Source organism: Xiphophorus maculatus, chromosome 13 (assembly GCF_002775205.1).
Source record: "Xiphophorus maculatus strain JP 163 A chromosome 13, X_maculatus-5.0-male, whole genome shotgun sequence".
Taxonomy (NCBI): Eukaryota; Metazoa; Chordata; class Actinopteri; order Cyprinodontiformes; family Poeciliidae; genus Xiphophorus; species Xiphophorus maculatus.
The window spans coordinates 15,977,243-16,000,069 of record NC_036455.1 but is presented as its reverse complement, the minus strand read 5'-3'; the positions used below and the strand labels follow the sequence as shown (position 1 = coordinate 16,000,069).

Genomic DNA, 22,827 nt, shown 5'->3' with positions numbered 1-22,827 from the left:
CAACTCAACGTTTACACTTGCATGTGAAAACGGTTGCAAACAGATGTGCAATTATATAACCGTACATCATTGAAAAGCAGAACAACCAAGAATGCAGCAAGTGGTTTCTGGATGGTAAGTCAACAGTAAAACACTTATTTTCCGGCAGCATTGTACAGCGCATACAGCTGTAATACTAGCCAACCAAATGTGCTAGAACTCCACTTGGGTTGCTAGGCAACGTTCTGAGCTTTGCTGGGGTTGCTAGGTAAGGGGAGGTTCCTGCTGATTTGTGACGTTACATTCATAACGTTTTTGAAACACCTCACATTCCAGACACCAAGAAGCAGTAGAAACCCAAATGAAAGTACAAAAACATGCCAAATGTTAATTTTGCATAATACATCCTCTTTAACAGTAAAAACCTAACTGTCAAGAGCTCAAATGAAAGAATTTGTGGGATCTGCCATTTATAGATTGTAATTCCTTACCTGAATCATACAAGCTTCTTCATCTTGGCCAAACCTTAACTTGCGCAAGAATGATCAAGAGAAACTCGACAAAGATTGTGTACACTTTTATTATTGTCTTCCCTTGTTAGATAAAAGCTTATGCAGAGGAGCGCAGCAATAAGAAACCGCTGCAGCTTTGGGGGATTCCTGTCCTAAGCTGGACAGCAGAACTGTCTGAGGAGGTGACTGGACACTGAGAACACAGGACGAAGCCCAATGCCGTAAATGCTACATGACACACAACACCGTTCAGAAGAGAAACAGTTCCATTCACCGGCTGCTGTCAGCCAGGAAATCCCTCCTAAAAACAGTCATTCTGAGGTAAGCTTGAGGTGGCTAGTGTTGAACGGAGCAAATAAACCTACTCTCTGCTCTGGGCATCTGTAGATTAGCTCTATCTGGCATAGCTTTGGCATTAGGAGGCAACAATGGTGGCTTCCTTTGACAATAAAGTATTGATTGTTCATTTCATGAACAATTAGACTCGACTCCTGCAGCCTTGGGTATGGAAATATGACAGTATAACTAAAAGAATACACACCCTCTGTGAGGTTTTGAGGGATTAGTTAAGAGTGAGGTTCACTTTGAAGTGCAGCTTTGCACAAAACGTACAGGAGCTTAGAAGCTTTAGCTTATCCCAGCAAGAGAGGAAAAGGTGCCTGATGCCTTCCTGGAGACGCAACAAGCGAGTTTTAGCGTTTCTGAAACGATATACATATATGGATACATCAAAATAAGAACGATTACATTATTATGTAACCAAGCTAGCCTCTTTGGCTAGACTCTGACATGAGATTAAACAGCACCAATGAGTTTAACAAAAAAACAAAAACAACCACACTTTAGGTTGTAGGTGTGTAAGGCCTAGAGATGCACCCATCAGGATTCTGTGGCCAATTTCAAACCGGCTTTGAAACCCATTAAATTACAGACGTACAGTACAGACCAAAAGTTTGGACACACCTTCTAATTCAATGGGTTTTCTTTATTTTCATGACTATTTATAAGGCAAGAAATCCCACTTATTAACCTGACAGGGCACACCTATGAAGTGAAAACCATTTCAGGTGACGACCTCTTGAAGCTCATCAAGAAAATGCAGAGTGTGTGCAAAGCAGTAATCACAGCAATATGTTGCTACTTTGAAGAAACTAGAATATAAGGGGTATTTTCAGTTGTTTTACACTTTTTTGTTTAGTGCATATTTTCACATGTGTTATTCATAGTTTTGATGCCTTCAGTGTGAATCTACAATGTCAATAGTCATGAAAATAAAGGAAACTCATTGAATTAAAAGGTGTGTCCAAACTTTTGGTCTGTACTGTATATATTCTGTTTCTGTGTGAAAGGCCAGTTGTGTAAAACTGTTTCATTACAATATCAGAAGGCGGAATTATCCCAAAGTTTACCTTTCTAAACTACTTGTAGCATCTTATATTAGCGGTAAGTTCGCTAGCATTACTGAAACAGCAGCCTGTGTGTTTTCCGTGATATGTAAATTCTTACCTTAAAGGCTCTCCCACTCCTCGCCCTGAGTTGAATAGTCGAGCGCGGTCACGTAGCTGCTGGACGTACGTATTCGCACACGCCTTCCTACACGCCAACCTGTGGACAACTCTCGCGCTTCAGTATACGACACGTCACACCCCGAAGCGTAACATAACGGTCACGGAGAGACCGCCGCACCTTTCCGTAAACAGAGTCCTCTGTGGGCATAGGCTTTGCAATTTCCATCCAATGCAAGTAAGTTGTTTGGGTCAAATGTCTAAAAGTTGAATTTCTATAAAGCTGACTTGGGAGACAAGACAGCAGGATGCCCAGGTGTTTTTTTTTTGTTTGTTTTGGTGTACACCAGTCTATTCAGCCTTCCTGTTATCTGCTAAAAGTGTTGCTCTCTCACGCGGCCTGATTAATATGCAGATATGTCTCAACATTTCATAGAAAACTAACTTTATGACTAAAACCGAAAATAATCAAGTGTTCTTCCCACAGTAACAACATCCACACAGAAGAGTGTGGCTGTATGCTCTACCTGCTATTGGTTACATGTAGTGGTGGTTGTTTTGGACTGATTGTTGAAAATTGTCTGATTAGAGTCAGCAGTTGACTTCTCGGAGCATCTCTAGTCCGGGACACCATGAAATCAAAAAAGTATAAATAACACTGTTTTCTTTTAGCACAATTTTGATTAAAAAAAATAAAAATAATACACAGACAGAATAAAAGGAAAGGTGGTGCAATTTGTCACTTTGGGATTACCTGAGTTATCCCTCCAGGTTGTACAGATTTAGTGTCAACGACACGTGCTGATTGATTAAAACCTATCAATCGCTTTATAAACCAGACAAAGACAACCCAGCAACAAGACGGCGATTTTTTGTTTTTTGTTGTCTTTTCTGTTTCATCAAAAGACAGAAGCCGCACTCTCTACAACAGCCAATCAAAACCTGACCTGCAGGCTCAGCTTGTTCCACTCAGCAGCTGGAGTAAACCAGACATGTAGCAAAAGATAAACAAGAAAAACAGCTTATGTTCAAATGGTGAGGCGTCCTTTACATAATGCTCCCCTCACAGGATTTAGGCATTTTGATACCATCTTGGAATGCACTATATATTGATTTATATATCACAGACCTTATATACCTATACGTAGACTGTATATTGCCATTATTATAAGCAGGATTACTGTTGATAAATGCAGTGGCCTCCTCACCTGAGGCACCTCAAAGGGCTTCAACCAACCCCCAACCCCATCCTTCCATTGGCCCAGAAGGTTCCACCCGCGGGTGGAGCAGGAGGCATTTTACTGTTCTGTTTTATACTGAATAATATTCAGACATGACGATTGAAAGTCTGGCTGGGTTTAGTCACTCCTCGTCCACAGACTCCCTTTTTGAATCCCCGTCCTTCTGTTCTGCCCCCTGAGGGTCGGGGCTCAGCGGGGCCGCCATCGCCTCCCCAGTGATCAGCGCGGAGCCATCTTGTTGGTCAACGATTTTCTGGGAAGTGGCGTCCTCCTGTGAGAGGCAGAGGGGTAATAAGATGGCCGTTCTGCCTACACAGCAGCTCAGAAAGTTTCGGTTGGCTTGTTAAAGCCATCAAAGCGGCGGCTTTAAGATTTCCAGAGTGTGTTTGTGCTGCCTGCTGTTAGCTCGTTCTGCTGCTGCTGCTGCACATCGACTCCCACAGAGCAGTTCACTGCTAACACAAAGGGCAGTGAGGTCCAACAGTGTTAACATATGAGGGAGCTCAGGTGTAGCTCTAAAGATTTACACGCAACATCCGACAACACAATAGAAATCAACTTTCTTGCATTTTATGTGTCAAACAAAAACTTCAGTGGATCACTTTGGCCAATTTTACGTGACAAACTCAAAGACCAAGATAACTGACATGAGGAAGGAGGAGGAAACCTTATATTAAAACAATTTACAACCTAATTTAGCTCTGGACTTTGACTAGCCCATTCGAAAACATACATTTTAACTCTAGATGTATGGTCAGGGTCATTGGTCTACTGGAAAGGGAAACTCCAATCAACGTTCAAGTCGAACAGATTTTCAGGTACCGTACTTGTAAAAAGCTACAAGTACTGAATCAAAGAAAATGGTTAAAAAAATGTTCAGAATGGGGCACTTCTATTTATAATATACATTTTTTTAATCGAATGTTAAATTGAAGTTAGTATTTTACTTTTCAGAGACACTGAATGTTTTGGCTGATTTATCTGTGAGCCACGAGCATCAAAAGTACAAGAAAAAACCTTGAAATATTTCAACATATGTGTGATGAATCTACAAAATGTAAGATCTTCATTTTCTGAAATCACTGAAAAAAAATTTATTGAATCTGGCTAGAGACTAACCCAAATAAGGAACAAGTCTGTGTCTGTAAAAATGTAGGGAGGAAATCAATAGTTTTGGATGACAGTGTAGGTAAAAGGCTATGCTGGTGATTCTGTGTTTGTGACCGTTCACTACACAATGTACACCAAGTGGCTCCACGTTCGCTCATGTACCTGCTCTGAGAACCGATGGTTCACTTGATCTACAAACTCTTGCAGCTCTCCCTCTTCGCCGTTCGAGTGGCAGCTCGGACTTGGCACCTCGATCCCATGGCTTTCCAAGATGGCGGCTTCTGGTTGAGACAAAACAGGACGGAGCAGAGATTGACCACTCATAACCCGTTTCCACTGAAGGAACGCTCATCTTTGAGCTGGTTCTGCTGCCTTCAAACTTCGGTGCCTTGTTGAGAGCCGACGCCGTTTCCACCAGTTTGTGGAGCCGAGCATGCGTTGAAAACAGCGGGCATTACACAACGCGGTAGGAGAGCGCAGTAGCAAGATGTAGGGTTCAATGGTTTTCATGGACTACAACAAGCAACGCGGTGAATAAAAACACAGAGAAAGTTGAAGTCGGCTTTCGATTGTAAGTTCAGATTCCATAAATCCCCCCAAAAAGTTTGAAAGACTTTGCTTGTAAAATAACATAGTCCATATTTAAGAGCTTAAGTACTGTAGTTTTTAAGCTTGAGGAAGTTTTAGACACTTAGTTTAGGAAAAACAAGGTTGAATTGTCACCGTTTCCACGATAGAAATTTATAGATTATAGATTTTTCCTATAGCCCGCCCCAAAATTTGGATTTTTTTAGGCCCCATCTAAACTCTAATCGAAAGCCACAAACCTTCAGTTTCCTGAAAAGTAGTTCATCTACAAAAAAGACCAGCTTTTTTTTTGTTTTTTTGTTGCTAATTTAACAGTCCTTTGACCTTTCAATTGTAATCCTGCTGTTCAATCAGTAGAGTGTTCACTCTTACTGCACATCACAGAGAGATGTGCCTGAGTTGAACCACAGTTTGTGCTGTGGAGCCTCGTTATTTTCTGTGGAAACGTGCGACAACGATTTGAAAACAAATTTGGGAACCGGAACGGTGGCCTTGGGTGGAAAAGGCCTTGTATGGGTGTGGGTGTGTGTGTGTGCGTGTGTGTGAACTGTTGGCCGGCTCTTGTCAGGTCAGCCGCTCTCACCTATGTTTGCTCTTCTCTTCATCTCCTTCCGACGGTTGGCGAACCAGTTGTACACCTTCAACGCAGTCACCCGCTCAAACTCTGACAGCTTACAGCCTGAAGCAGGAGAGGAATGAGTAACACACTGGATCTGTTCATACAGTACTGAAGTAGGATCCATTTTATTCTATTTAATGGCAAAATTAACTTTTTATAATAATAAAGAAACTCAGTAAGTGTTGTAAAAAAAAAAAAGAACAGAAGGTCTAATATTCGTTCCTCCAAGACTCTGCAATCATTAAGCTGAGTTTCACAAATAATCCAAAAGCATAAAGAGACACCAATGGAAGAAAAGATAAAGAAAAGATCTGTATTTATGGAAAATACGACTGAAGGGTTGTTTTGTTTTTTGGGGATGAAGTGCCATCTAGTGGTCGACACTAACCTGTCAAACACACCCTTTTTTAACTCTTGGGTTATTTAGAAATCAAGACATGATAAAATGACCTAGCCTTTTAGAGGGTGTAAAATTATTTCAATTTAAATGCATATCATTAAAAAAAATCCTTCCAAACAAAATATTTAATCTCCTTTTGTCCATTTACATGACAAAAGGAAAGCCGTAGGTTTCCATTTCTCACACAGGTTTTTGGTTTTATCCTTATTTCATAAATTATGATACAAGCTGTGGATACAAGCTTAAAAATGAGTATGCTCCCCAGTCAGGTCGCATGTATTTCATATTTCTCATTAGCCACTTGAATTTCAGGATCAGGACTCACTGTTCGAGATGACCGTCAGCTAAAACAGTTCTTACCATAAAACGTTCCCCATTTTCGTGACTTGGATTAACTTTATGTCACATCATATGTTTTTGACTTTGGTTCTCTTATTCATACAACTTTCAAGCAATAACAGGTAGCAAAATTCGAAACTGAGGATGTTTGCGAGTCTCACACCAGCCATTTTTATGTGTCTGATTGGCGATTTAGCATTAGCTTCTGAAAATTGTAAGTATTTAGCAATTTAGCATTAGCAGAGTTACATTTGATTTAACACCAAACACTCGTCTAATTGGTAAATTTAGTGCAAAAAATATTTTTCTATAACAGCCATGGTGGCCATCTTTTATAAAAATGTCAATAAAGCACCATCCATCTATCCATCTATTTTCTTCCGCTTATCCGGGGTCAGGTTGCGGATGTACCACCCTAAGAAGGGAGGCCCAGACTTCCCTCTCCCCAGCCACTTGTTCCCATTCCTCAGGAGGAATCCCAAGGCGTTCCCACGCCAGCCGAGAGACGTAGTCCCCCCAGCGTGTCCTGGTTCTTCCCCGGGGCCTCCTCCCGGTGGGTCCTGCCTGGAACACCTCACCAGTGAGGCGTCCAGGAGGCATCCTGACCAGATGCCCGAGCCACCTCAACTGGTCCTCTCCTCTCGACGTGAAGGAGCAGCTGCTCTACTCTGAGTCCCTCCCGGATGACCGAGCTTCTCACCCTATCTCTAAGAGAGAGCCCAGACACCCTATGGAGAAAACCCATTTCAGCCGCTTGTGTCCGCGATCTCGTTCTTTCGGTTTTCAATAAAGCGTCATTAAATATGATTTCTATGGTTCCAATTATGTATGATTTGACACTAAAAGTGTTCATCCATGATAAATATCAGCATATCTAGTGCAACAATAAATTTTCCTTCACGACCACTGGGTTTGTGGTCATCTTGATTTTTTTTCTGTGGCTAACAGCCCCCCCCCAAATTCCCTGGGAACATCTGTACCAAGTTAAGTTCTTGTACCTGCATATGGAAGATTTTCCTGAAATATTATTATCTACTACACTAAGAACAATCTGGTAAAGACCAAATGAATTTTGCGTCGTGATAAGCAAGTTATCTCAAAATGATGCTTGGAAAAGTACCTGAATCCCTTCCAGAGATTAAAGCAATTACAGACCGAAGTTATGAGGAGGAAGTGCATTTTCTATCCAATAAGAGGAAGCAAAAGTCTCTGTAGGTAAAAGGGGAAAAAATCTAATCAAAGCGATGTTTGCGTTTATTCTCAGTAGCTCAATAATATGGTTGGAGGTGTGTGAATCTCCTGGTCTGTCGGAAAAAGGCGGGAACCCCCCCCCAAAAAAAAAATCAAAATGAGAAAATAATCTGGGTGAAAAATGATGGCCTTCCAACCTGGTTTCTGGATGACAGAATTACAGGCGCTGGCGATCTCCTCGCGCTTCGCCTCATCTGGATACTGATTCTCCATGAAGAAGCTGTAAGAGAGCGTCACAGTGCTTCCAGAAATACTTCACAATTATTCTGCATATTGCAGATATGACACCATTTCTGCCTGTTTGTGCCGCGTCACTTTTTCCGTCTACTTCCTCCACAGTGTGAACATAAGGAAGGCTCCTCACTGGAAGCCAATGCTTTTACAGCTGGATAACGTTTAAAACAAATCGTGTTTCTGTTTTAACATATGCATACATATATATATAAAAAAGCTGAACATTAACGCTCAAAGCGTTCCTGTCTCTCTGAAGTCATTGTCCTTTTTTTGTCGCTGCATGGGCTAAATCATTATCTCACGTTACAAAACACACAGGGATCAATTCCTCTACATCCTCCCTCACACACACACACACACACATCATCTTCACCTCTGCTGTGTCGTCCTTGGGTCTAAACCAGCTCGTAAGGAGCAGCACTGCAGCAGAGTTGCGTAATCTGGAGGCGCTGCTGGCTGCTGAGACTTGTCTGTGTTGCTCTTATTACTGAGAGAGCCCAGACTGCACTACACTTACACCGACCGATGTAATAGAGAAATCAATTGAACACAGCGGGTGCTTTGCTCCTTTCTGTCAGCATCTGTGTGAGTGCTTGCGTGTGTGTGTGGGGGGCAAAGCAGGGTGAATGGATGTGTAATGGGAAAGGGATGAAGGGAAAGAGCTGCTATCCAGAGGGCAACGACATGCAGAACAAACAGGAAACAATGTTTGATACTTATTAAAGATTATTATTATTATTATTATTAATAAATACCTCAGGTATACTTTTGGTTTTAGATGTATTAACTTTACGATATAAAACTTAGAAATACAATTCTGGCTTAAAATAAGGCATATGAACTTTTTTTCTAGCTTTACTCATTATTATCACAATGATTCATTTCAGGCAACTTATAATTTTGTGAGATGACAGTGATGTCCAAAACTGGCAAATTAAACTAAATGGAAAATGCAAAAATCTGTATATATTGATTTTTTATTTTTTTTTTAAGTTTTACCTTCTCAACAAAAAACAAATTTTTTTATGAAATCTGTAAATCATTAAAGGTCCAAAACATAAAAAGGACTTTGTACCAGGGGCCGGCGCCAGGAACTTAAAATTTTATCTCAATATTTTGTGGTACTACTATGGTAACAATAAAGATTATGATGATAAAAAAAACTTGTTTTTAGGTATGCTGTGACTGCATGACTCAGCATTTATGGCGCCACAAACAGAAATATTGTTATCGACAAACATTTCCATTTGAAATAGGTTTCTTCAGGACACTACTTACTGAAAAGAAAGTTAGATTTTTATCACTATGCTGCATCCAGACCCTGCATTATATCATATTTTTGATTTTACGGATATATATTGAGACTATCGTGAAAAATACAAAATATTTCCAATAATATGGTCAGTTTTGTTTTATATTTAAAATCAATGATAGAAATGTAATGAGACAATGATAAATCAAAACTCTTATAAGAAATTTTTCGTAATAATTGATAAATAAATGATAAATAAATAATAAATTATATCATTTATCATGATGAATGTCCACCCGTACTTCGGACTGTTGACTTGTTAGGAGAAAATCTGACGATTTCCAAATTATTTGGGTAATTATTGTTTTGTAGTTTGTTTGCCAAATTCTTTACCATTCTTGACCTGTGATCAGGGGACAAACAAAATCATTTCAAGGGCCACAACTGGCTCCTGGGCCAGAATTCAAAGATTAGAGCTTCCAATTTAAATGTTCCTACTGTTGCGTTGTATCATTTATTATGCCTCCAACTCCATTCTTTCAAAGATCATTTTTATTTTACGGCCACTTTGCGGCGCCCATATTCATCGCATATATTTGTCTAGTGAACGACAGGAGGTTCACTATAACACTATGACAGACTTTCTACAGGATTTGAATATGGAAGCAGCAAAAAAAAAAGACAAAAAGACCAAGAATGGCAGGGAGTTAGGACAGAACAAACAATGAGAGAAGAAAAATGTAGAAAGGAAGGAAGAGGGAATCTGAGATAGCAAAGAGAAGGAAACATGAAAGTGTGTAAGGAAGAAAGGAGCTAGGTAAGGAATGAATAACAAGAAAAGAAGACAGAGAAAAGAGGGGAAACAATGAGGGAGTTGGAAAAAGAAACAAAGGTAATGAAAAGAACAGAAGGACACATAGAGGTTTGAACTAGAGATAAAGAGATGCGGAGGAAGACTGACAGTAAAGAAAGCAGAGTAGAAGGAAAGAAACATGGAAAGATTTGAGACTGAAAGGAAGAATATCTTATATATATATATATATATATATATATATATATATATAGAATATAGAATAAAGAGAACATAGAATGATCTGAGATAGGAAATATGGAAGATAGGACACAAGGAACAGAGGATAGAAGAATGGAAGTAACCAAGGAAAGATTTGGGCTAGAAAGAGAGAAAGGAAGGAACAAAAACAGGAAGGATTTAATCTAGGAAGGAAGGAATGAACGAATAGAGGGACACATAAAGAAGGGTAGATGAATACGAGAAAGGAAGAAAAGACAGAAAGGAAATTTTGCAAAATAGAAGACTGGAAAACTCAAACTGACACAGGTTTGATTTCCAAAAACCACTGGGAGAATCGCCATTCAATCCCTAATGCACACACTAGAACCAAGTTATCACAATTCCCATGCTCCATAATGAAAACCAAGCAAAAAAATAATAATACTGTAAATGGGTTCAAAAGTTCTCATTCAACTTACACAATGTAAATTCTTTCCAAATGCGTTTGCGGACAGTTCTGTATTAAAATAAGCTGTTGTCTTTAAAAGACGCTCACCTCTCCATGATGGACTGGCACTCCTTTCTCCAGGTGAACCTGCTTCCTCTGCGCAGCCTCAGAGGACCGCCTACGATCCCTGCTCTGTCGCTGGCGATGATACCCGTTCTCCAGTCGGGTTCCTCCTTCACCAAAGAGCGCATCGACAAGGTCGCACCTGAGGAACATAGGATCCAATTGAACCGTGCAAAATGTAAGAGACCTGCTGGGTAAAGTCAGGTTTCGACCAAATTTCCATCCTTCTCCCAAAGGGCAGAAGTGAAACATCAACTTTAAATCAGGGGCCTGTCCATTGGCTTTATGTTAATAAAGTTTTACCTCACTATATCTTCTGACATCCTGTACATTTTTACGTGATAAAGATCCCTGTCAACAACTGGAATGTGGAAATGCTCCGCTTCTACTAGGAGTTTGGGAAATTCCAGGTTGCATTTTTGATTTTGATTTCTAATTTTGTCAAATCAGATCTGATATGACAAAAATCTGAGATCTTCTATCCAGGCCATACCGCCCAGTCCAATTTGAAATTCAACGGAAGCCTCTCTACTGAATTTTTGTATATCACAGAAACAAAGATCCTAAAACTCAGAAGCAGTAAAGTATGTAAAAAAATAAAAAAAATTCTCAACAACTCTATGGCCACAATCTACTCATAAAAAGAGTCAGAAGCACATAAACCCCGTTTTAGCCATTTCCTGTCACAAACAACGACGGTAGTTTTCAGGACTACAGCTGTCAAGGAGACGAAGGCGTCCTCCGCAGCTCGCCGCCGAGACCGCGGTTACCTGGCTGGGCGGCAGCCGCTGCGGCGGCTGTGTACCACGGCAGCAGGTGCACCAGCAGCTCTCTCTGCCTGCTCCAGGACGGGTTGTGGTTGGGCATCAGGTTGGTGTTGGGGTTGGGGAAGATGTTGGGGAGGGTGCCACTCGCCCCTGCTACCGTCCCATCTCTGTCCCCTGCCCTGGCCCTGGCCATGGGACTCACGCTGTGCTGGCTTTCACTCCACCTCAGGCCTTCATTGGGACAAAACCAATAAGTCATTGAGGCAGGCCGCGGGGTTGGGTTACACACCAGACGGTGGAGGCGAATTGGATGTTTTCTTTGGCACACTCCTGTAGACCTGCCGTAAGACGTTCTGTATTGACTCTTTGCACAGACAAATTATCTCGACTTGGACAAGCAGAAGCCATAACGGCAAAAACAATGGCAGCCGTTTGTGCAATCCTCCCATCCCTCACTTACGGACGTGGCGCCTCAACGTGACATAGTTGCAAAGGGTCAATTTATCTAAAATAAATACTCTTTGATCTGAAGTTTGGAGGGTTTTTCTTAATGACGGGCAGGTCAAAAGGAGTTTATGTGAGAAGCAAAAGGACAGCAGCCGTATTCGGCTAGGAAACACGGCGGAATCATTCTTGTTAGTATTCCATCTAAAGACCGTTAGCCATGTAGGGATGAAAACCAGCACTGGAGTACCTATAGGATCAGGGCTGGGAACAGTGGAGGAGCTGAAGCAAAGCTTTGCTTGGGTGATTAAAAAAAAAAAAAAAAAAGCAGTAACACGAAGTCTGACAGCAGATGCTGTGTCAGACAACTTGTTTCTACTTTTCAGTACTCAAATAAAAAAAGTCACATGATTTACCGTGGTAACATGCTGTTAAACCCAACACAAAGAAGAGCCGGGAGCATCTTGAATACAGTTTTTTTTTTCAGTGTGTGTGTGTTTAAGTAGCTGCTTTGTAGGACACGAAGAGGTCAGAACCGATTCAAGCTGTTACTGTAGCCGGCGCAGACAAAACCACCTTCACTTCCTAACTAGAGGAGGGTGGGGTGGGGTTTATCGATTAGAATCTCCTGTGACGGGGCTACCTTTATCATTTTGTCTTCCCTCTGAAACCATAGATGTGTCCCGAGTCCTTCCTTGACCTCGCAGACCTTGAGGAGCGGTTTGGGCGTTAGCAGAAAAGAATAGCCATGCAGGAGGGATGAGGAGAGGGAGTGATGTAGGGGTTTTGGGGTTGGGGGTGGGTGAAGGTGAGCAGGCGGTGGATCAAAATTCACAAAAACACAATCAGTATCATCATCCGTTTAATTTACCCCCATTACCCTCATGTTTGCTAGTTGGTCTGCGGCTGGCATTGATAGAACTCCCATGTGGTTTTCCGTCTCCTCACCTGGGTTGTTCCTCTCCAGCAGGTACCAGCGGTAGAAGGCTCTGCGCTTGGAGTCGCTCATCTCCAGGCCTTGCTGCAGCAGCCACTGGGAGATGTAGCTCTGGCTGATGCCTGCGCAGCGGAGGACAAACGAATCGTTTCAACAAATCATTTCCTTTGTCCGTTTTTATTACATCTGGGCGCAGATCAACGGTCTCCCTGTTAATTTAATGAAGGCGCGTCGACGCCGGTGTTTTATTAAAGGACGTGTGTGGCATCGTGAGACACGCGGTGCTCCGTTTTAATATGCCACAACGACACAAACAAGACCCATCTTCTACATTCTCACATCTATTATTAGGGTTCGTATTAATAGACTTTTAAAAAAAAACTGAGAGGTTGTTGTATGGAACATTATCAAAGCTAAAACACAGACAGATGCCACAGGAATGTTTTCTCACTTTGTCTGCCAGCTTTCTTTCTGGATGTTTTTTCTATTCTATTGAGTGTTACCTAATATTATACCAAACTACACTTACGAGGAATTGTAAATATGGGAAATACAGCATTTTTTCTTTGTAAAACACTTCAAACTTCCTCAATCTTTTGCACGTCTTGCCACAGAATCTCAAATTAAGTGGGTCTGTTTCTAAAGCCACATATTCAGGTTCATCGTCAGGGTATCAACCAGAGGATACTTAGTAACCCTGAACAGGAGCACCTAGTTTACATATTTTAGATCAACATTAGATTCTTTTTCTTCTTTTGCGCTTTCCTTTGGTTTGTTATTTTGTTTGTATTTCCTTTTAATTCCCGTAAAGCACTTTGTATTGCCTTGTTGCTGAAAATGTGCTATATAAATAAAATTACCTTTACCTATCAAATCAAATTTAAAGGGCCAGTATTACGCGTTTCAAGCCCAAGTGCCATTTTATAGCACAAACAGGTAGCCATGTTAACTTCAGTTGTTAAAAAAATTCTATATATATCAAATAAGACTTCAAGTTCCACAGGAAACGATTAGAGAGGAAGTGATGTCGGAAGTGACTTTTGTCCTTTGACGTATGTTGAGCGCTTAAAGGATAAAAGTCAAACGATGGATCTTTAATCCTTTGACTTCACAATGAAGCACTGATTTCTGTTGGTTTATCATCCCAATTAAATATGAAAACATGAAAAGATGTGAAAGAGTTTTTAAGTGTTATGAATACCTCTAAATACTACGAATAAGTAGGACAAATCTTATCTATGAAAAGCTTTAAGTTCCACACGCTAACAACCGAAGGACAAGGAGAGAAACGTCGTTGCTCGATCAGTCTGCAAACAGGCTTTATCTAATTGTACCTAGCTGTAATTTAGGCTCAATGACAGCAGAAGGACAGACTCGACAGAAAATTTGGTGACAGGAGGCGAAGGGTCAAATTGTTCTTTGCATCACCAACTTTGAATTCATGAGCTGTTTTTATTCCGATTACATCATGTTGGTCAGAATAAAGAAGGTGGAGAAGAGTTCATGAGGCCCTGCCATAAGTTAAGAGACCTGCTAGAAAACATAAAACCAGCTCTGACTGGAAATATTGAGCAGTTTCTCATATGCCAGTTGCAGCATAAATGTTTTTTGGTCCTGACTGCTAAACAAAGCACCATCACCCCTTTTCATCGCCATTAAAATAAGAGGCTTCCACTCAAAGTAGTTCCAGTGCGACACCAGTATTGGTCCTAGAACTGGTTCTAAAAAAATAAATGTCAAACTGTCAGTTTGGTTTTCAAAAGTCTGAAAAAAGTTCGGTGTCATCCTGTTACATCAAAATGAGTTATTTCAAGAGTTGATATTTGTTCTTTTGTTTGATTGTTTTGCAGACATTGTACTTTTTGTAAGAGTCATAAGCCCAACTCATGTGAATTTTAATAATGTTTGGTGATGTTTATGAATATGAACAATACTCATGTATTTGAAAATTATGAAGTTATAGCAATTTTGGGGGGGGGGAGAACATGGAGTTACAGGGCAAGGTGCGTATTAAAACCTACCATCATCAGTTGGTGAGAAGATGGCTGGAGATACAGGATAGCTTTTTCCCATAAATTAATAAAATCAGTTTTTGAAAACTGCTTTCCGTGTTTATGTGAGTTATCTTTATTCAACATTGGCATAAGTTTGATTATCTGAAACATTTAAGTGCGAGACAAAAGCAAAAAATGAGCAGAAATCTGTTGGGATTTATGTTTCACAGTACTGTATACTGCAAGAAAATCAAAGAGGCTGCAAAAAATTGAGGTGGATCCCAAACATCTGGAGCTGAAATAGACTGCTTTAAATCAAAGTGGCCCAGTCAAAGTCAGAATCCAGTCGAAAACATGTGGCACAGCTTAAAAACATGTTCAGACAAGGAAAGCATCTGATTATTATGACAACTGTTTAATCTTTTTTTTTTTTAAACACATTCTGCAGATTTTTCGTTCACCTCTTAAACCATAGACAATATTAGAAATACATTAAAAGCTGCAAAAGAAACCAAATAATTGATTCCTTTTTTAAACAATAACATAAATATTATATTGCCTAAAATGCAATAACAGTACTCTTTTACTGGATTTGAACTGGGTCAAGCTAAAATAATGCCAACGAGGAGTTGTGGGTGAAACACAATTTACAGACACAGGTGGGGTTTTTTATCTTAAAGGGAAAATGTGTATGTATTTTATAGTAGTTTTGGCTTCATTGATGTTGTTTTTTAATGTTGCTGCTGCAACTAACGATTATTTAAGTAATTAGTTATTCTGACGATTAATTGGTTAATCAGATAAAAAACATGACACATTCTGTAGATTTTTTGTTCACCTCTTTAACCTTTCTTATGTTGTATAAAAGAAAGGTTATATACAACATAAGAATATAAACTTATTTGATTTCTTTTGATGCAAAAGAAATCAAATAATTCAATTCCTTCTTTAAAAAAGAACATAACCATTGTATGGCCTAAAATGTAATAACATAGTATTCCTGTAGTGAATTTGAATCGCCTGGAGCTAAAACGATGCCAAAAACATATTTACAGATAAAAACATATTTATATTTTGTACAGTTGTTTTCTACGGTGCTGTTTTTTTTCCCAGCAGGTCTTTTTTGTATGCTCCAGTTAATGATTAATCAACGACTAATTTACTTGGCGAATACTCCAATAATCGATTCATCGCGACTAACACGATTAATCGTTTCAATGTGGATGAAGGAGGAGTACCTGTGACCTGGCCTACGATGGCCTGAGAGATCCGCCGGTTGTTCAGGAACGTCTTGATCTCCTCTTTCACAAGGTTGCTGTCTCTTCTGCAAAAAAAAGAGAGAAAAACTCATCAAGTTAACAGAAAAGAAAAAAATCAATTACCCAGTGGGTAACTAACTTTCCTCGCTGAGGATTCACTTTTCCCAGCCGTCCCTGAACGCCTGACCTGAATTAACTCGGATACAGCTTGTGGATAATGAGCCTGTCGTCCTCTCACCTCATGTACTCCTCCACCTTCTCCTCCAGGTCCCACTCCTCCTCGCCCATCATATCGTAGCTGAACGCCCGCTGCACCACCACGCTGGGGGGGTACAAGGGTGGCGGCGAAGCCTCGTAGCTGTTGCTGGGCGACAGCGCCGCGCCCTCGAGGCCCGAGGTCTGGGTGGTGGCCGAGGCCAGAGAGAGCGAGGAGGACGACGAGGAGGACGACGAGGACGGGGCGGGGGCGGCGGCGGGTGTGGCGCTGCTGGGCGGGGCCGGGTGGGAGTCGCAGCGTGGCGGCAACGGGGGTGGCGGTGGGCGATGGTCCGGGTCCAGCCTCTCCAGGGACTCCAGTGCATGGAGGATCTGGGGTTTGGTCATGCCGGAGAGGCGCAGGCGCTGCAGGAGGTCGATCTGCTCGATGGTGTAGCGCGGCTCCACCTCGCACGCCTCCATACTGGGGTCTGCAGACACAACGCGAGGCGTTCTAAACCGTTACCAACAGCACACGCCGCTATATTTATCCCCTCCACACTGATAATCGACCAAAGGATTATTAATAGATGAAACAGATAAGATAAGGCATGCTAATTCGAAATCAAACACCTCCCTGTCTTTGTGGGTGTCCAACTGTTAGCTTAAAAAGCAAAACAGGCATAAAAGTATTCAAATGGAATGATTCACTGGTAGAATCAGACTTCATTGTTTATGTTAAAGGGAAAATTCAGTGGTAAAGATTCACTCAAAAAAGTTCTTAAAAGTATAAAAAAAACAAATAAAATACCAGAGTAAAACTAACAACAGTGATGATAATAATAATAATAATAATAATAATAATAATAATAATAATAATAATAATAATAATAATAATAAACTGTACAAGACTATAAGTGAAAATAGTGTGCCATTATTTGAAATAAAAATATCATATTTGCGATAAATATTTATAATCAGACGTATATTCTCCTTATTTCACATTACAAACAGAAGGTTCTAAATATTTTACTGGGATTTTATGTGAAAGAGAAAAATAGTGCAGAATTATAAAACGCTGTGAAGTGGACCAAAATATTTTGTGGTTTTTGACTTCTTTTCTGTAAAAATCGGAAAACTTTGGAATGTATCTGCGTTGAGCCTCTTTATCCCGACACGTCCAAATAAAATCCATTGTAAATACTTGCCTTCAGAGGGTCACTAATAGGTAAATAAAGTGTATTTATGTGTTATTTAGAGCAGCCGTCTGCAACCTACAGCTCTATGGAACGCACCGGTGCTTTAAAACTCATCCTTAATATGATCAAGAATAAACTAATGATTTAAACATAAATTTAATAATAAATGTTTTTTATGGAACAAATAGATTTTTCATGAAGAGTTACACTGAAAAATACCAGCGTAACTGTATCTAAACACTCCCATGTTTTAGATGGGGGGTATGTTCTGTCATTACGTTGGAAACTACTTTTTTCCATTTTTGCTTTTTTATTATCTATTAATTTCAACAGAAAGGAACGTATCCAAACTTATACAAAATTTTCTGTTAAAGTTTTACGTTTTTCCTTATTTGAATACCTAAAAACAGTTAGAAGACGGGGGTTCTTTACAAATTACAACAAATTTTCTGAAGCAGATATTTATGGAAAAAAAAACAACAGAAAAAATTATAAGTTATGTAGCGGAAGTCATAGGTCGTCTTGTTTGGAGTTTACCACACAGCCGAAGTGTTAGCCAAAACCAGCTCCGTGTAGCAGCGTGACATGGTGGTGGCAGCATCATGCTGGGGAGATATCACTCCTTATTAGGCCCCACTTTCAAGCAGGATAATGACTCTAAACATCCAGCTGGAGCTATAATTGAATGTGTTTGAAAGACAGCAAATTTAGGAATCAGATTGGCCCAGTCAAAGGCCAATTCTAAATTTTTCTCAATACTGGAAAACTGGTGATCACAAACACTGTCCAGACTAGTTGGACTGAACTTGTGATACTACAGCATATATATTTTAGAATTGTTTCACTAATGGTGGATTTTTTTATTTTTTATTTTCTTATTGAGGCATTGGATGTTTGCAATGCTGGATCAAATTGAAATTGAGATTTGGCAAAGAAGAGTTGGCCAATATTTTGGCCTGCAGGTGTAAAAGCATGTAGAGAAGTACTCCACATGCAGCTAAACAGCAGTTTTATTTCAGAAAACTTCAGGAAAAATGCATTCAAGTTTGTGACTGTGACATGACTACCAATGAGGTGGGAGGGAGGGGGTGAGAGAAACAGCTCAAAGGGCTGGGATATTTTTCCAAGGCTCTGGAGGTTGCGTTAGAGAACACTGGTTTATAAAATTGCACATAAAACACTGCATTCACCTCTGTAGAACCAGTGGGTCACTCAAAGTTCTGGCAAGCTTTCAAACACTTGGCACAGACACTTGAGACTAACCTTGGTCAGTTTGCCCAGGGAAGAATTAAAGTAAAATCCTCGCAGCATGCATAAATTAACATACGCTTTCTTCAACATCATGGCCAGTCGTTTGGAGTACAACAGGAAATTTGACACGGTCTCTTATTATTCATAACTAACTACATTCTTTTTTTTTACGCACTTCAGGATAATATATATATATATATATATATATATATATATATATATATATATATATATATATATATATATATATATATATATATATAAACTTTGTGAATAAACAAGGTAGAATTGGGCGACTGGTTATTATCAACGCATTACTCTGTAAATATGTTATTTCACTGGAAAACTGTAAGCGACTGTCTTGAGTTTTGCCTTTAAAAAAACAAAACAACAACAGCCCCTCTCATCCTTCCCGATGTTTCCCCCACTTACCCGACGGAGGGGGTGACACGGACAGGCACCCCGGGAGTGGCTCAGCGCGAAGGGTCGCAGTGGGGACGGACCACTGTCGCATGGCTCGGCGGACTTCAGATCGGCTGGAACCTCTACGGACTCAAGACAGGAGAGACTCACTGCAGTGTGCTGCGGTTAAACTGTCCCCATTAGCATGCTGGCAAATCACTCGCTAGCAGGCTGGGTTAGCCAAGCTAGCGACATGAACTCCGGTTGGTTCCCCTGAGCGACAAAAACAATCCTGTTAGAGATTTCGAGTTGTTCAAAAAGAAGAAGAAAAAAAAAGAAAAGCGAAAATGATACATGTCGTATCTGGACTGGGCCAGAAGATATAACTTTTAGATACGGATTCAATTTGCGTTGCGTTTACATTGTTCCCAGCTTTGTGTTAACGCTGTGAAGCATTTTGTGATCAAAACATGAATGGTCTGACGGTATGCTTTTATTTTGTAGAGCAACGGAAATCTCAATTTGGTCTATGAACAGCTTGACGCTGACTTATTTCAGCTATCTACCAAGACTTGCACCCTGTGGGTAAAGTGATAAAACAAACAATTTAGAAAATGTAATAGCAACAAATATCTATATTTTTATGCTTAGCTGTAAGCAACTATAGGTTGTGTTTTACCGAAAAACTTAAACGCAGTCAACTTAGCGACTTAGCTTGTTAACTACTAGCAACGGGGACCGTAACTGCCCCACCAACACCACTCTCAAGACCCAACACCACTGCCAGGCCCCACAGTCCGAAAACCCTTTCCGGTTCATACAAGACGTTGTTGCAGATTGGCCAAAACGCTCTGACGTAGATGCGCTCTGACGTTGGCGATGCGCACAGGGAAGTTATATTCACATCTGCGCATTGGATAATAAACAATAAAATTAAGTTATAATGACTACAAAAAAAATTATGTTTGGTTTATTATTTCTTTGTTGCATTTATGCAACAAAACGTAAACTTCTAGAAAGACTGTTTATTTTGTGTAGATAAGGCTGATATCAGTAATTAGAACTCTTACCTTGTCTCTAAAGTTATTGAAGAGTAGGTCTCCATGCAATTAATGGAGTATATTAAAAAAGCCAACTTCCTATGCCGTTTGGGGGCATGAGATACAGCACCCCTTGGTGCTATATGTATCATTTTTTATATACATATTTCTGAGATCCTCTACCTCTAACAACGTTAGTTCTTTGAATAAAACCCTCTGTGTGAAATCTTATACTTGTCTTCTACCCTATGATTGAGGGTAGAAGACAAGTATAAATATTACAGGTGGCCTGTGGCTACAGTGGATGGCTACAGTAAGTTTTTATAACAACTTTTTATGATAATATATATTTGCTATAGTGTGTATTGAATGAGTTATTGTTGCGTACATGCATACACACAGAACGATGACTCCAAACTTTAAACAATCACATGGTTTTCTTACAAGCAATTGTTTATAAGAGGTCTTTACACGAACATGAAGGTAACAAATAGCAGATGCAAAATTATTTAATTTGCTGTTATAACAAATATTTCTGAATAACAAATTTTCCAAAGCCCAAAACTATGTTTACTCAACAATGCATTAACTTATTTCTGAAAATATATGCAACGTTAGCATCGTCTGATGTGAGCTACTGACTTCATCTACTAACAAGAAGTATAAATGTAGTTAGCAACAAAACGTATTCACAAGCCTTTGCAGAAAAACAACTTACAACAGTACGGGCAGCGCTAGACTCCCCCTGATGGTCGAAACTGCTGGGAGACTTTTCATAAATGTAACATTAATATTTAAGTCTGCAATGTATACAGATATATACATACATCTGCATATCAATATACAGATATGAGAAGAAAGAGTAAATATACCTCCGATTAATGATGAACACATTCCAGTCCATCACATCAGGATTCTGCTACTATTCTTACAAGGTTACTCCTTTTTTCTGCAAATGTGACAATAGTCTGTGACAGACCACAGGACATGTCTTCAAAAATAAAGGTTTAAGACATTAATTAATAAATCTCTGAAAGATTCTTTCTCTCGTTATTCTTGACAGTTAGCAAATAGAAATAATTTTAACTCTAACTAACCTAAAACATGAGACGTTTGGTCTAATCCGCTTTCATATAGAGAGACAGAAACTGTTGTGTCTTTTAAAAAATGCATATAAACGTCTGGTTTCAACTGGAAGAGATCGCTGGTTTTATTTTATTTAATTTTTTTTACCAATAGACTACCACTACCAACTAGCTAATACAACAGTCGGTTACCATGGTGACTGAGCACTGGCTGCTACCCCATAGATGCTGCATGAATTCCTAACATCTAAAGTTGTAGTGAACATTTTTCTCCCAGGACAAACAAAATTTTGTTTGTGCTCCCCATTTGCAGTTTTTAAATTATGTATTTTGATTTGTCAGCTTTCATGGTAGCAAATAGAAAATAGCTAATGTCTGGAACAACTGGTCAAGAAAGTGACTCGTTTTCGATGGCTGCAAGTCATCTTTTACATCAGTGCAAGGTTTTGAATACATAAACATCTTAATGAGTTACAGAAGAAAGCCTATAAAAAGTGTCTCTTGAACCTAACCAGCTACATGATTATGCAAGATAAAGATAAAGGTGCTTAAGACAACATATAAATATTTTCTGACGCTAATGATCTACTTCACTCTTTCTCTCATAGCATTATTTCTCCACTTGGTGGCAGAAATGTCATAAATATTTGATCCCTGAGAGGTATCAAACACAGTGTAAGCTTCCTACACATATTTCAAAGCATTTATTCCAGTTGCCCTGGATTTTATAGTGTAAATTAGGTTTCGGGTTCCTTTTAGGAGAATTTGATTTTCTTTCAGAAACTAGACTGCTATTTACAGTAAAAGGACTCTTCCCAGGCTTTAACAGGTCTCAATTTGGAGGGCATCTATGAGCACTAATTTCCATCAAATGTAGGCCAAAAAGTTTAATTATTACCTTGTTTAACATTTTTCCTCATTATCCCCAACTCAGCTCCTTCAGACTAGCCAGTGGCAATTAGCAGGCATCTGCTGAGCTCATTATAGGAGCTACTTTTCCTTGCAACACTGGTAAAAATGTTGTATAACGGTTAATAGAGAGCCATGTTATGATAACTTCCTGAAGGCAGAGTTTCAGGAAGAGCAGGAAAGAGACAGAGGCCCAAAATGTGTGAAATTGCAAAATCAAATTTCTTATTAGTCATATTTGGTTTATACAGCATTTTTATAAAAACTTAAATGGTAATTGTTACTTGACTGTGCTATAAAATGGAACTATGTGCCTGGAAAACACATAATGCTGCCCCTTTAAATAAAATCATATTCATTTTTAGTTAGATTGAAACTAATTTTGTTGATCAAATACATTTAGTACTGCTCTTAAACCTGCAGAATTTCCTTTAATTAAAATCTGCCATAATGAAATGTATGTAACTTGTTTAATTTTCGTAAACTCCAACAGTTATTATCTTAGCAGCTACATAAAGTTCGCTTATGTGTACAAGAAGAACTGTGATAAAGGCCACACTAAACGATTTGAAAGTGTCGACACCTTAACAAAAGCTGTCACAGAGGACTGCTAATTAGCAGACGGACTTTCAAAATAAGAGAGAGGCGCTTCGCCAAACAGCTCAGTCAACACTGAACGCGCCTTGAAATGAAACGCCGTCGCTGTTTTCTCAATTTCCCGCAACAACAACG

The 22,827-nt window shown here is 39.7% G+C and overlaps 1 protein-coding gene across 3 annotated transcripts; it reads right to left on the bottom strand.

Annotated features, from left to right (window-relative positions):
* Positions 1-1,763: 1,763 nt before the first annotated feature.
* Positions 1,764-19,842, bottom strand: LOC102227625 (homeobox-containing protein 1-like). 3 transcript variants are annotated; one of them, XM_023345211.1, is made up of 11 exons: positions 19,092-19,842; positions 16,253-16,700; positions 15,994-16,079; positions 12,773-12,883; positions 12,468-12,533; positions 11,384-11,611; positions 10,599-10,755; positions 7,682-7,764; positions 5,519-5,614; positions 4,510-4,628; positions 1,764-3,508 (listed from the first exon to the last, which is right to left on the bottom strand). In XM_023345211.1, exons 1-11 carry the CDS (start codon positions 19,171-19,173, stop codon positions 3,359-3,361), a joined length of 1,626 nt encoding a protein of 541 aa, XP_023200979.1. In that variant the 5' UTR covers positions 19,174-19,842; the 3' UTR covers positions 1,764-3,358. The 3 variants fall into 3 exon arrangements, with proteins under 3 accessions (XP_023200979.1, XP_023200981.1, XP_023200980.1); XM_023345212.1 differs by lacking the exon at positions 12,468-12,533 and having other exon boundaries at positions 3,359-3,508; positions 19,092-19,173; XM_023345213.1 differs by lacking the exons at positions 11,384-11,611; positions 12,468-12,533 and having other exon boundaries at positions 19,092-19,838.
* Positions 19,843-22,827: the final 2,985 nt, after the last annotated feature.